Genomic DNA, 16,014 nt, shown 5'->3' on the forward strand with positions numbered 1-16,014 from the left:
CAATCTTATCCGACTGCAAGAGCCTTAAACCAATCAAATCATTTGTTCTAACGCAATGACGGACATCGACCAATCAAAATCAATTTAAGGTAGGCAAGGAATCTATGACGTAGCACGCATGGGATCCACGTTGACGCCACATTTTATTTTACACTAGCGAATATTTGATCATTTTTGCTGCAGCCAACAATGCCTTCAGTTTAAATTTTGCTGTTAAACGTTTTACTTTGATAGTTATTCCATAATGCTGTCAGACGCACCATTTACAAGGTAAATAAACGTAGAATATCTCGGTGACATCACACTGAATATTGACTCACATGGTCTGGCACCTCAAACTTTTGGTTGTCACTGCCAGCAATTGTACGTGCTCTGTTCATTGTCAGTTAATTTAATGTATATTAGTAGGTAGGTTCGATTATATATGCAGATTTGCACACATTTCATTCAGGCATGTAGCAGGTGCTTCAATTTGAAACCTGGCTAGCAATATTGCGCATTTCAGTTTACTGTTCTCACAGTTGACTTGGGCTTGGTAAATTAGTGCATGCTAAGGGCATACCCAGGGCGATATGAATTATACGCACAGGAAAGGGGGTGGGTGTAGGAGGGGATATCTCCCTTACACCGGTGGGAGTACGGGTGACCTCCCCTGGAAAATTTTTGAAATATCCGAAATAAAACGTTAGGGTTGGAATCAAAATTTGCATACCTGCTGGAATCACAGAGTTACTGCAAAACCAAGTGTTTCGAACAGTCATGTTTGTTGGCATAAAACAGATCGTCCGTATTGTATTCTATATAAATGACAATCTTGTATATATGTGCTTGAATGTAGTACATTTTTTGTATGTACATGTATTTTAATATTTATAATCATTTTAACACCAGCACATAATATATTGCTTTAATAGAGTAATAATCGCTCATGTTTGGTATTTACCAGTCTGTTCACAGACATGAATACCAGTTCACAGACATGAATATCAGATTGCCAGTCTTCTATTTCATATAAATTAAAAGCATTAATATGCTTGAATTTTAAATATTTTTGGTATGCACTAGTTTTTTGGCATGAATAATCAATTTAAATCACAAAAACATAATGTATTGCTTTAATAAAATAATAATCGCTCATGAATTTGAATAGCCATACCGGCTTTTTAGGGTGGATTTTGACAAAAAATTATACGCACATGCATATAGTGCTTAACAGTAGTTATGCAACAACCTTGTGCTTCATTAAGAAATGGTATGCTTTGGATCCACATAATATTATTTGGCAACTACCTAGCACATAACCACTTAATTATAGTCCTGAATACATCACCTTTTACTATATTTGAATTGGTTCTTTTCATGGTCGGATCTAAATGATCAACTGGAATTACATGTAGCATAAAAGCGGCTACATATGTCGGATTTGATCTGTAGCTTACTATCTTTACCACTACCAGTGTTTATGGACATTTATATATTATTTTAATGTCAACATAAATTCATTATCAGATATGTAATCATGATATTGTAGATAGAGTTCATGAAGTGAATACTTCATGAAACACTTCAAAAAGAACATAGGGAGGGAAACAGAGCGTACCAAGGTTTCTTTTTCTCCAAGAATTCTCTTCGTGGACTCTATCTGACATAGTGTGAAATCTATGTTTGACCAATCAGAATTGCAGAGTCAGTTGTGCATTTACAATTCTACTCGGATTCTCTGCATACCTTTGACTGACATCTCGAAGTAACAAAAAATGTGCCAGTTTTATTTGAAATACGATATCTGTACTTTTCATAAAAAAATATTAATGAAGGGGCGGTCATTGGCATGCACTTTCAGTCGACACTCTTCAGCCTGGGCTTGACACTAACGCTGGTCCGAGACCAGCAGTTTTCAGGGAGGACTGCTAATTTTCATGTCTGTGTTGTCCGACAGACCACCGAAAATTACAAGAGAATCAAGGAATGCCCGGATGTAGTCTGCAACTATTGAGGTATCAGTACCATATGATACCAGTGCATTCGGTAGACACGAGGTTCCAGGTTTTGTCCTGTGAAAATCGAGAAAATATTGCATTTGACCCACACAGACACGGCTTGACCTGCGAGAATTTTCTTTGATGCGTCTCGAGTTCGAAAGTTCTGCCACTTATCAGTCAAAATCCCTGGGAATTTCAATATTGTTTGCCGCCACAAGCGGAAGTATTACATGAGGCGGAGCGTCGTATATTAATTAGCTACTGACAGATGTCAGTCACGCCATGCGCTGACTGACACGTTGTCATCTTGCGGTTTGTATTTAGTACATTGCCCGTCATTATCAAACGTGTTTATTGATCAATGTGTAAAAGTTGATGCGAAAAGCAGCCTATTGTCATGTTTGTCGACTTGTAAATTAGTGGTATACAGCTCATCTTACTGAACAACAAATTTTATGTGCATGACACGATTATATGAGCCAGTCGGCCATTTCGATCTAAAGTATTTTATTTAATTTATTATCATTGCCGAGGCTTTGTTTGGGTCAAAACAAATAAAAATGCTTTAAATAAGCAGAAATTATAAGTATTCAATAGGTATAATGAAAAAGAAAGAATTTTAAAACAGGTATTTTATCAAGAATTTAATTCTTACTTTCGTTTTCCATATTTGTCACCTGTTTTCGCAACCATGATTTTTGGACATTTCTGTCATTTCTAACGAGATTTTATAGTGCAGTCTTGAAAAAAGTCAATAAAGTCTGCGATGTAAATGAGATGTGGAACCAGAATTTGTAGTCCTGTTTGGCGCCATATAACCTATACTGTGTTGGTGCGCCATAAAACCCAAATAGATAAATAGACAAAGTCTGCATTCAAGAAAATATGTCAACTGTTGCCAAAGAAGCTCGTAAAATTATTTTGAAGCATTTTTCGAGAATAAAACATGCAAAGGCAACAAACCCCACCCACTTTTAGGCAGTATGCATAATGAGACAACTTAAAATATGAATTGCTTAAAAAATCTTCTTTATTGACATCTTTATTTTAAATGAGATTTTCAAAATTCTTTTTATTAATTGGCAGATCGTGGGCTGAGCGCGAAACTATTGTAACTGTATATAAATAAAGAACAAGATACAATAGTTTCGCGCTCAGCCCTCGAGATGTTTATAAAAATAATATTATAAAAAAAAACACGTTTTGCAGTGTGTGTAAAAAGTACTCCACGGAAGGGCTGGGGGCGGGCTCATATGTTACTGGTTGCGTTAACTTTAAAAAAACATCGGTCTAGGTAGGACCACCTGAAATTCTGTCGGACCAGCAGTTTGCAAAAGCTGCTGGTCCTTCAGACCACCACTGAAAAAAAGTTAAGTGTCTAGCCCTGTCAGCGTATCGAGCCATTCTTTAAAAATTATTGCTATGTACAGTCTTTTTCTTCTTCTATAGTAATGGCAAACAGTCAATATTGATACATTATAGTCATACGTGGGGTGGGGGTTAGAGAAAGGTAAAGGCTGTCAGGTTTCCTACGCTATGTACTGAGTACTCAATCTACCTAGTGCTTCTTAACAGTAAGTTGTGATAAAAAAAGGTGCGAAAACCTAACACCTTAAACCTTAATTCCCTTAACTGCGAATTATATATACTCACATAGAGGGATTTTGATGTAACTTGGCACAATTGTTCACCGTCATGAGACAGTGTCGTGCGCAAGAACCAGGTCCTTAGGTCTAAGGTCACACATAGAGGCCAAAGGTCAGAGATAAAAGAATGATGGATATGCAGGCTGATCTTGGTCTGCACTGTATAACTTAGCAAAGGAAAACGTTGAAAATATACATGTGTAGTTTATTATGCAGGCTATATCTTATAATTGTATAATTCCATCCACATTAAAGGTGACTGTTAAAAATATTTACAAAAAATATGTCGAGTAAATTTTGGCACAGTCCTTTATTCGGTTTAATACTCCGTATAACGGTATAGCCTTGAATACAACATTATTTAATATTGCCCAATGTCTTTAAAAATATCTTATTTTATTGTCAGAAGTTGATAGAGTGTCTGAACTATTTCTGTATCTCTGGGTTTTTAGCTCACCTGTCACAAAGTGACAAGGTGAGCTTTTGTGATCGTGTGGTGTCCGTCGTCCGTCCATCCGTAAACTTTGCTTGTGACCACTCTAGAGGTCACATTTTTCATGGGATCTTTATGAAAGTTGGTCAGAATGTTCATCTTGATGATATCTAGGTCAGGTTTGAAACTGGGTCACATACCTTAAAAAACTAGGTCAGTAGGTCTAAAAATAGAAAAACCTTGTGACCTCTCTAGAGGCCATATATTTCACAAGATCTTCATGAAAATTGGTCAGATTGTTCATCTTGATGATATCTAGGTCAAGTTCGAAACTGGGTCACATGCCTTAAAAACAAGGTCAGTAGGTCTAAAAATAGAAAACCTTGTGACCTCTCTAGAGGCCATATATTTCACAAGATCTTCATTAAAATTGGTCAGAATGTTCACCTTGATGATATCTAGGTCAAGTTCAAAACTGGGTCACGTGCGGTCAAAAACTAGGTCAGTAGGTCAAATAATAGAAAAACCTTGTGACCTCTCTAAAGGCCATATTTTTCATGGGATCTGTATGAAAATTGGTCTGAATGTTCGTCTTGATGATATCTAGGCCAAGTTCGAAACTGGGTCACGTGCCGTCAAAAACTAGGTCAGTAGGTCTAAAAATAGAAAAACCTTGTGACCTCTCTAGAGGCCATATATTTCATGAGATTTTCATGAAAATTGGTCACAATGTTCACCTTGATGATATCTAGGTCAAGTTTGAAAGTGGATCACATGCCATCAAAAACTAGGTCAGTAGGTCAAATAATAGAAAAACCTTGTGACCTCTCTAGAGGCCATATTTTTTATGGGATCTGTATGAAAGTTGGTCTGAATGTTCATCTTGACGATATCTAGGTCAAGTTCGAAAGTGGGTCACGTGCCTTCAAAAACTAGGTCAGTAGGTCAAATGATAGAAAAACCTTGTGACCTCTCTAAAGGCCATATTTTTCATGGGATCTGTATGAAAATTGGTCTGAATGTTCATCTTGATGATATCTAGGTCAAGTTCGAAACAGGGTCATGTGCGGTCAAAAACTAGGTCAGTAGGTCTAAAAATAGAAAAACCTTGTGACCTCTCTAGAGGCCATACTTGTGAATGGATCTCCATAAAATTTGGTCAGAATGTTCATCTTGATGATATCTAGGTGAAATTTGAAACTGGGTCACGTGCCTTAAAAAACTAGGTCAGTAGGTCAAATAATAAAAAAAAACTTGTGACCTCTCTAGAGGCCATACTTTTCATGGGATCTGTATGAAAGTTGGTCTGAATGTTCATCTTGATGATATCTAGGTCAAGTTTGAAACTGGGTCACGTGCGGTCAAAAACTAGGCCAGTAGGTATAAAAATAGAAAAACCTTGTGACCTCTCTAGAGGCCATATTTTTCATGAGATCTTCATGAAAATTAGTGAGAATGTTCACCTTGATGATATCTAGGTAAAGTTCAAAACAGGGTCACGTACCTTCGAACCTTCGAAAACTAGGTCAATAGGTCAAATAATAGAAAAACCTTGTGACCTCTCTAGAGACCATATTTTTCAATGGATCTTCATGAAAATAGGTCAGAATTTTTATCTTGATAATATCTAGGTCAAGTTCAAAACTGGGTCACATGAGCTCAAAAACTAGGTCACTATGTCAAATAATAGAAAAAACGACGTCATACTCAAAACTGGGTCATGTGGGAAGAGGTGAGCGATTCAGGACCATCATGGTCCTCTTGTTTTGTTTCTTCTATAATAGTGGCTGTAACAGGCCCCTTCCCCTCAGAAAATTTCTTTAAATAATGCAGTTTTCCCCAAAAATTGACTTTACATCTGGGTTTTTTATTCCCCTTTGCCCAAATACCGAGCTATTTTTTCCCACAAATCACAGGCCTGGGCCCCTTCTTGGTAAAAAAAAGCCTGTAATCTGTTGGAAACAGAAGTATGAAGAGTTTTTTTATGATTTTGATATGGTCAACAAGAAATAGATTTTGAGTTCTTTCCTAGGTCTGTTGATGGCTGAATATTTGTTAGAAAACTTGTCAGAATATTGGAACAATTAAATTGCTATTAGTTGCCATCCCTAATAATTGGATTACTGTATCTATATATACAAAAAGAATAACAATATTAAGTTGAAACATTTTACTTTCCTTCTTCAGCCCATGGTCGTCTGATGTGTTTATAACTGGTGATTATAAGCTGCCAGCAGTCGAGGACAGCGATGAGGATGACAGTATATTGGACTTGTACAAAAGGTATTATCACTCATTCTCTGTAGTGTACTATTTGATTAGGCTTGTATCTTTGATACAATGGTTGTTATAATGTACAAATACCTTTAAATATACCAGCATACAAATTTTAAAAATGAATAGGTATATGAAGCTGATGTCATTTGACATTAGATATTAACTTCTTGTTTTTAGCTCGACTTTACCAAGTAATGTATGGAGAGCTGTCCTACTTGACCTCCACATCTGCACCTTGGTTAAAGTTGATGCACTTTCTCTTTATCTAGAGCTGTAATTACTTGATGGATATATTTGTTTGCCAGCCCGCCCGCTTAGCTCAGTAGGTAAGAGCGTTGGTCTACGGATCGCGGGGTCGCGAGTTCGATCCTCGGGCGGGGCGTATGTTCTCCGTGACTATTTGATAAACGACATTGTGTCTGAAATCATTAGTCCTCCACCTCTGATAATTCATGTGGGGAAGTTGGCAGTTACTTGCGGAGAACAGGTTTGTACTGGTACAGAACCCAGGAACACTGGTTAGGTTAACTGTCCGCCGTTACATGACTGAAATACTGTTGAAAAACGGCGTTAAACCCAAAACAAAACAAACAAATATTTGTTTGCCATTCCGCACCACAAACCCATTCGGCAGGGGATACCAATTCATCTAACTTGCTTGTATGTTAATACATTTGACACAGACTCATCTTTAATACTTAATACTTTTAACACAGACTTAAGCTCTTGTCCAATATCTCCATCCACATTGGACTATTAATTGGGGTCATAAAAACTCAAGTTACAGCTCCATCTTCCTCAGATGTGCCCAGTTTCACTATCCAATAGTCAAGCATGCTGTCTCCTTTGACAGTTCTTGTTAAATATGTGTTATAATATCAAAGTCAGATCTGGATATTACTGAATGATGAAAAATTTAAAATGGTAGTCATTGGTATACTATATTTTATAATTATGTGCAGCAGATTTTAGATAATAGCAAAGGGGAACTTTTAATATCTTGACTTAATGTTTCATTTGCAAACGAGTTATTTGTAAAATGTTCGTTTCAGTACATATGAGGTAAATAATAACCAGTGGCATGTAGAGCGTGTGTCCGGATCATCTAGTATGACTGCTGGATCAGAGTGCAGTAGCGATGAGCTATACATTGATGGTGATGACGATGCTTTTGTGTTTGATATAGAGTCAGATGTCTATATGCAGGGACTAGAATCAAATCTAAACGACTTTATAGGTATCAAGTGTTTTATCTACAATTTCCATAATAGATTCAAGCAGCACATTTATGATAAACCGGTTCAAAAGTGCTTTGCATACAAACTGCAGCCACCCAAAGGCGTGAAATTTATCCTCCACCTGTGCAGATACATAACAGTCTGACTTTATTGACAGAGTGAAAGAAAAACCCCAGAGCAGAGAAAGTTTTAGATACAGGCATGTCCATCTAACATAGATTTAACTTTTTTTGCGCAGATAGTCTGGTTCTTTAAAGTGCGCAATGTAGAGCACTGATTCATACATATGCCGCCGTGCCTGGGAAGAACCAACGCTCAGCTTCTTCGTTGTGTGGGAGAGACACTCAGTAGCATTTAAGAAATTTCCAGTGCCCAATACATATAAATAGTAGAAATTGCATGATATTTCTTTATAGCCTTAATGGCTTAGCGGATAAGGTTGATGGCATAAAACATCTTGCCTCACGCTTCTGATTGGTTCTAGTCCAGCTTTGCAAATTGGTAGCTGGCTCGCAGACCTTGATTCAATACAGATTTGGGCCCAGTCTGAAATAATCCGCCATGAAAGAGTGATATTGAGGTATTTCTTCATGGCATCAATTATTATTTATACTTTTTAGCTCAATCAGTCTTGCTTACATTTCAGACTCCTCCTGTAATGTGAACTGGTCAGATGATGATGACGATGATGATGATGATTCCAACAGCAGTATAGGTTCATCAGGTACCTGTTCTCCAGATAAAGACTGGTCTCCAACCTCAATTCCTGCGGCCTCTCAGGCGTTTACCTGTTCAACTATACAACCGTCCTCAAAATGCCAGTCACGAAGATTGAAAAATACACCATGCAAAAAATGGTAGGGAAAGGTCATTAAAATATATATAGAAAAATTGTATGATATATTATGGTAATCCATTGATATCATATAACAATAGGGCAGATTTACCCGGTACTGTAAAACCATGCACTTCCATCCATGGCATAAGATACGGAAGAGACAAAAATTGTGGATTGCCATTTGAGCAACACCATGAGAAAATCAACATAGTAATAGTGCATTTGCGACCAGCATGGATCCAGACCAGCCTGCATATCTGCGGTTTCTCAAATTGCAATAGGCTTTGAAAGGGAACAGCATGGATCCAGACCAGACTGCGTGTATTGAGATTTTGTTTCTTAGATTTAAGAATTTTTGAAACCGTCAGAAGGCATGACTGACATGTTGTTGACTGTACTTGTTGAAATCTAAATCTACTAGTCTCGGATTAACAGACTACCTTTAGTTACGAACCCTGTTAAGTGCTGTCTGGTATTGTCATTACATGTTTTTTAGAAAATATGTACAAGGTACAAAGTTTATCAAGGTGATGCTTCTATCTAAACTGTTACATCTTGGTTTATTTTTTAGTTCAATTTTGAAATTGACCATTATCAAGGTTGCATTTTGAGAGTGATCTCAGAAAATCATATAAACCTTTCAGCAAGGTATTGCACATGGGTAATGAAATATTAAAATTAAGAGTCCTTCATATTCTAAATTTGAATATTTAACTTGTAGATTCTAGTTGTCTTTTGTTTTGATGGAATTAGATTATTTATCCAGATCAGAATTGAACATGTCAAAACTTTTATTTTTCACTTGTTTATTGAAACAGGAGTCACATGACAAAGTCGCAGAAAGCAAAAACAGTTGATGAGTTATCACTTACAATCAGTAATGACCTTGGTCTACGAGAGCAGATGGAGATCATCAAAGTTATCAACCCTGCAGCAACTTTCAGTAAACAAACAACTCAATTTGTGATAGGTAGGTTGTCTGGATGCAATTTCACATTGTAATTGATGGTTTTTGTTAGATAAGGTTTTAGAAATACACTTACGGTAGCTCACGTTTTAAAGTCTTTCCTGCAAGTATCTTGTATGGCTGTGCCCTGTATGTGTTTATGTGCACTGTGAGATACATTTGGTCTTTGAATGTCACTCTATCTGTATATCTTCTGGATTCAAAGTTTTCATTGCTGTGTAGGTAAGATTGTTGACTTTTGCCCTCTTGAGATATAGAATTGTGGCTCACAAAATGTTGATGGTTTTACGTAGGTGCACTAAAGCCTACAAGAATGGCCTGAAGGTTGAGTTTTGCTCAAACATTAAGTCTGGAAAGTTGCCATATGACCTAACGTTATGGCAGCCAGTGTAGCAAATCATGCATGTTATGTTGATATGATAATACATGATCATATATCAGTTTTGCCAAGTCAAGTTTCTAAACATTCCAGTAAATAAAAGAATGATTCTTAAAAATAAGTAGTTGGGTTTTTTAAAGTGAATATTGAAAGAATTTTCTGGAATCTCCACTGATTTTTCACATCCCTTGGTGTAGATAGAAAAGCTGAACATTGCGTTACATTGGAAACACAGATTAACCAAACTATTGTAGATTGGGTGTATTTCTTACATTGTTTAAATTTGCTAGCTGTTAGTGAAAGCCAGCAAACAAAACAGGAGTGAATACTATCTAATCTACACCGGGCACGTTAAAGAACCAGACTGTCTATTCGCAAAGAGCTAGGCTAAGTTAGCCGGACAAGTATGTATCTAAAACGTTATCGCTATCTGTTCTGGGGGCTTTATCTCACTCTACCCCTCTGGTCAAATCGCTCTGTGTACTAGTAGAGGATGAATTTCGCGCCCTGTGTGGCTGCATTTGCTATATGTAAAAGCGCCTTTGATCGTGTTTATCATGAAAAGGGCGCTATATAAATCTGATATAATAATATAATGACAATCTGTAGTAAGACTTATTTGAAAAGAAAAATCTCACAAACCTCGGTCATGTTCAGTGCAATCTATATTTGTTTCAGATTTGAATACTATAGATGACATAAAATTAGAGAAGATACAAGACATAGTCAACTTTCATTGTGTTCAGTCCAACGATATAACAGATAATCACAACAGTCACAGTTCCAACAGAAAGTTCTCAAAGGTAAATACTTTATAAACTAAAACTGAGGTAAGTTCTTCCATGGCTTGTTGGAGGTTGATGGTTTCGCATGTCGTTCAATAATATGAAGGAACAATTTGGGATACCATATGACAAAAATGACACTTATCGCTAGTCAGTTAACTCAAACTTTAATCCTTTAAAAGATACTACAGGTGTTCATAAAAAGACAAGTTTTCTGATATTCTATCAGTTTTTGGCACCTGATTTTTAGCTCATCTGATTTTTTGAAAAAAAATGATGAGTTATTGTCATCACTTGAGCGGTTGTCGGCGTCGGCGTCTGCGTTGGCGTTGCCTGGTTAAGTTTTATGTTTAGGTCAGCTTTTCTCCTGAACTATCAAAGCTATTGCTTTGAAACTTGGAATAGTTGTTCACCATCATAAGCTGACCCTGTATAGCAAGAAACATAACTCCATCTTGCTTTTTGCAAGATTTATGGCCCCTTTTGTACTTAGAAAATATTAGATTTCTTGGTTAAGTTTTATGTTTAGGTCAACTTTTCTCCTAAACTATCAAAGCTATTGCTTTGAAACTTGGAATACTTGTTCACCTTCATAAGCTGACCCTGTACATCAAGAAACATAACTCCATCTTGTTTTTTGCAAGAATTATTGCCCCTTTTGGACTTAGAAAATCAGTTTTCTTGGTTAAGTTTTATGTTTAGGTCAGCTTTTATCCTAAACTATCAAAGCTATTGCTTTAAAACTTGCAACACTTGTTCACCATCATAAGCTGACCCTGTACAGCAAGAAACATAACTCCATCCTGCTTTTTGCAAGATTTATGGCCCCTTTTGGACTTAGAAAATATCAGATTTCTTGGTTAAGTTTTATGTTTAGGTCAACTTTTTCTCTTAAACTATCAAAGCAATTGCTTTAAAACTTGCACCTCTTGTTCACCATCATAAGCTGACCCTGTACAGCAAGCAACATAACTCCATCCTGCTTTTTGCAATAATTATTGCCCCTTTTGGACTTAGAAAAATTATTTTCTTGGTTGAATATTATGTTTAAGTCAACTTTTCTCATAAACTATCAAAGCTATTGCTTTAAAACTTGCAACAGTTTTTCAGCATCATAAGTGGACACTGTACATCAAGAAACATAACTCTATCCTGCTTTTTGCAAGAATGATGGCCCTTTTTAGACTTAGAAAATCATGGGTAGGACAATATTTCTATTATACAAAAAAAATCAGATGAGCGTCAGCACCCGCAAGGCGGTGCTCTTGTTAGTTTTGGCACAAAGGTTTACATTACAGTCTAACTTCATTTGCTCAAACAACTACCTTTACTCAAACTCAGCATCAGGTAGCGGCAAACTTCGTGTGATGTACATGCTGTTATACTTTGGATCGCTTGTTGAACACATGGCTGGAACTCGCTAACAGAACCTCTGGTACCAAAGATTGAAGTGTAGATAACACCTTTTCTCTCAAACAAGGAAAGGTGTGAGTCAAATCTCAATTATTGACAATCTGTTTGCACTTTTCAGCAGTGCAGTTTTAGGTCAGCTATACAAAGAAAATGGACAGCTATCTTACTAGAGCCGGCATCAGTGTGCACGTTGGCATCTGTTCCGCATTTGCAACTTAGTTTCAGTATTTGTGCACTTTCACTTATATCTGTTATTACTTGACCTTAAAAACAGTCCACCCAATAACTTGAGAACCACTTGACCTAGAATGTTCAACTTGACAGCATGATTTGGCTTATGAAGTAGATGACCCCTATTGTTTTAGGGTAAGTAGGTCAAGGTCACGGGAGCCTGAACCTTGAGATGAACTCGTCATAGTGATCACAGGTCTGAAAACTGGACAACCCATCATTTGGGGCATTGGTGTTAAAATATACACAGTTCTTGTTACTTAGAATTTTAAGTTCTGTTTGTAGTACATTTTCACTATATTACTGTTATTACCAATTACCTACGGTTTAAAAAAAATTCAACAGGCCCTGTGAGTTCAGGCAAACAAAGTTGGACTGTACTTTGAATTTGTTGAAATTTCCAGTAGTTCCTCATTTGTTTACTATTCATTTTACATTTAAACGGTTAAGTGTGGTGTTGCTATGGATCGCAGTTTGTTGAAAGTGTAAGCATTTTTATCTGCTGTCTTAGGTGTGTATACTTTTGACAGTTCGTACGAATGCAATAGTAAAATATGCATGAACAAAGGACTTGGAACACACTTGTTCCTTTTTCTCTGTGTTATTTTATCATGCAGACATTCTATTTCATCATGTTTATGCTGCAGTCCTGAGTAAACTTATTAGAGTTTTTAAAAAATGTTCCTTGATAAACTGATTTAACAAGAGATTATGTTCAATACAAATCAGTGATCAGTCCATATAATTGGGCACTTTTAGAAATGGGTATTAATAAGTTATCCCTACTCATGACCACTATTTTCTTCTGCCAGAAATAATGTTTACTCACCTCCCATTGTGTTGTGAAAAAGTTGTCCATAGAAAGCAAGCATGCATTGTGATGTGACTTTAGAAAGTTTGGTATTTCGACAGCCACCATTAGTTGACTATTTTATTGTTTCAGAGATCTGTTCTGTAAAGGTATTCAACATTAAAAAAAAGAGTTTCAGATCACTTTTGAACAGAGAACACCTAGTTATTTCTCCCACACCACTGTAGTGGGAGACATATTGATTTACTCCTGTCTGTATGTCAGTCAGTCAGTCTGTCACAAATTTTGTCTGCACTCTAAGTCGAACATTTCTCATCCGATCTTCACCGAACTTAATCAAAATATGTTTGCCAATAAGCACTCGGCCAAGTTCGATAACTAGCCAAATCGGTCCAGGCACTTTGAAATTATGGCCATTGAATTACTAAAAATCGCTGTCAGTATCTGCACTTTATCATTGGTACAATGTTGATGCCAGTATCAGCACTCTTAAGTCATCGGTGCATTGTTGACTCAGATACATAACTATTCAGATGATTAGGCATTTGTGGGAGACATGCGCTTTTCTCAAAAGCAGCTCTAGTTTTATTTCTGAAAAATGATTTTGTAAAAATTGTCTGCTTTTGGCATCCATGTCATAGTCTATTCATACAGGTTTTGAATAAACAGGTAATTTAATCAAATACCAAATATAGTCTTATACATTCAAACCTGTATAGAAGACCATACTTTGGAATGCCAGAAAGTAATAATTAAATAGTTGTTGCCTAGGAAACTTGTCTGTTGTACAATGTTGTCTTCTGTAAATGCACATATTTTTTCTGGATCAAAATTTAGAGAATTTGAAATATTGTTCACAAGGTGTTATATTCAAGAGATTATGTAAAAAGGTTATCCTGCCTGTTTCGGGTCTCCGTAAAAGTTAAACATTGAAAAGCGTTACCTATGTCAGTAGGTCAAAGGTCAAGGTGGGACGATAACTTGAGAACGGTTGGGCCTAGGATCATAATAGGGAGTTTGATTATGACCAGCAGCTGACCCATATTGATTTTGAGATCAGTAGGTCAAAGATCAAGGTCACAGTGGCTAGGAACAGTTAAACGGTTTCTGGACGATAACTTGAAAAATAAAACAGATTACTGAATGCATCAAGGGGGACATTTCGTGTTCTACGAGCTCTTTTTAGGAAGTTTTTTGTAATGACGAGATATTTATTGATTTTAATGATACAAAGGTTAATATTTATGTGAGTATTAATGTTAGCGAGGTTATGGGAGCTCAGGAATATAGCAAAAATTTAACTCTGGTGACAGTTTTCTGCTTTTACAGTATTCACAGGTCTCAGTCCTGTCTGAGCCTGAATGTCATTTGTAAAATGATTATATCCTAGTGACTGTTTGACACAATTTTTGACTTGATAAGTTGATAATGTATGTGTAACACTTCTGTTTGTTTTCTCAATAGAAAAACAAAAGTCAAGATAGAAAACCAAAAGTACCAAAGCAGAGGATACAGAAAGAATATAGACAGAAGTTGAAAGAGAAGAGAAGTGGTCTGTTTGTGAAGGAAGAACGACTAGCCGTATCAGAGACAATTATGGAAGAAGATATTGACATTTTAGGATGACATAGGCTATAGTTGTCATAAAGGATTTCCATGCCTAAAACCTGCATATTTGTTTATCCGTGACCATGCAGTCATGTAAAATGCTAAAATTGTTGATATCTTTGCCCCAAAACTTCAGTAATATTGTTTTTGCCCTGTCCGTCCATCCGTCCGTACGTACGTCACACTTTATTTCCGAGCAATAACTGGAGAACCATTTGACCTAGAACCTTCAAACTTCATAGGGTTATAGGGCTGCTGGAGAAGACGACCCCTATTGTTTTTGGGGTCACTCCGTCGAAGGTCAAGGTCACAGGGGCCCGAACATTGAAAACCATTTCCGATCAATAACTAGAGAACCACTTAACCCAGAATGTTGAAACTTCATAGGATGATTGTACATGCAAAGTAGATGACCCCTATCGATTTTGGGGTCACTCGTTAAAGGTCAAGGTCACAGGGGCCCGAACATTGAAAACCATTTCCGGTCAGTAACTTGAGAACCACTTGACCCAGAATGTTGAAACTTCATAGGATGATTGGTCATGAAGAGTAGATGACCCCTTTTGATTTTGGGGTCACTCTGTCAAAGGTCAAGGTCACAGGGGCCTGAACATGGAAAACCATTTCCGATCAATAACTAGAGAAGCACTTGATCCAGAATGTTGAAACTTCATAGGATGATTGAACATGCAAAGTAGATGACCCCTATCGATTTGTGGTCACTCCATTAAAGGTCAAGGTCACAGGGGCCCGAACATTGAAAACCATTTCCGGTTAGTAACTTGAGAACCACTTGACCCAGAATGTTGAAACTTCATAGGATGATTGGTCATGAAGAGTAGATGACCCCTATTGATTTTGGGATCACTCTGTCAAATGTCAAGGTCACAGGGGCCTGAACATGGAAAACCATTTCCGATCAATAACTAGAGAACCACTTGACCCAGAATGTTGAAACTTCATAGGATGATTGTACATGCAAAGTAGATGACCCCTATCGATTTTGGGGATACTCCATTAAAGGTCAAGGTCACAGGGGCCTGAACATTGAAAACCATTTCCGGTCAGTAACTTGAGAACCACTTGACCCAGAATGTTGAAACTTCATAGGATGATTGGTCTTGAAGAGTAGATGACCCTATTGATTTTGGGTCACTCTGTCAAAGGTCAAGGTCACAGGGGCCTGAACATGAAAACCATTTCCGATCAATAACTAGAGAACCACTTGACCCGAATGTGAAACTTCATAGGATGATTGTACATGCAAAGTAGATGACCCATCGATTTTGGGTCACTCCATTAAAGGTCAAGTCACAGAGGCCTGAACATTGAAAACCATTTCGGTCATAACTTGAGAAACTTGACTCAGAATGTTGAAACTTATAGGATGATTAGTCATGCAAGTA

The 16,014-nt window shown here is 37.0% G+C and overlaps 1 protein-coding gene across 1 annotated transcript; it reads left to right on the top strand.

Annotated features, from left to right (window-relative positions):
* The first annotated feature begins 97 nt into the window (after window positions 1–97).
* Window positions 98–15,732, top strand: LOC123536811 (protein FAM199X-like). Its single transcript, XM_045320260.2, has 7 exons — window positions 98–270; window positions 6,249–6,344; window positions 7,391–7,575; window positions 8,223–8,433; window positions 9,233–9,384; window positions 10,439–10,563; window positions 14,465–15,732. The coding sequence occupies exons 1-7, from the start codon at window positions 245–247 to the stop codon at window positions 14,624–14,626; spliced, it is 957 nt and encodes a 318-aa protein (XP_045176195.2). The 5' UTR covers window positions 98–244; the 3' UTR covers window positions 14,627–15,732.
* Window positions 15,733–16,014: the final 282 nt, after the last annotated feature.

Source organism: Mercenaria mercenaria, chromosome 17, assembly GCF_021730395.1.
Source record: "Mercenaria mercenaria strain notata chromosome 17, MADL_Memer_1, whole genome shotgun sequence".
Lineage (NCBI taxonomy): Eukaryota > Metazoa > Mollusca > Bivalvia > Venerida > Veneridae > Mercenaria > Mercenaria mercenaria.

Bases quoted from the DNA above. Each gene is read 5' to 3' on its own strand.
- LOC123536811 (XM_045320260.2), top strand. From the start codon at position 245: ATGCTGTCAGACGCACCATTTACAAG. The intron at 6,345-7,390 runs GTATTATCACTC...TGTTCGTTTCAG, and splicing joins ATATTGGACTTGTACAAAAG to TACATATGAGGTAAATAATA. The intron at 10,564-14,464 runs GTAAATACTTTA...TTTTCTCAATAG, and splicing joins CCAACAGAAAGTTCTCAAAG to AAAAACAAAAGTCAAGATAG.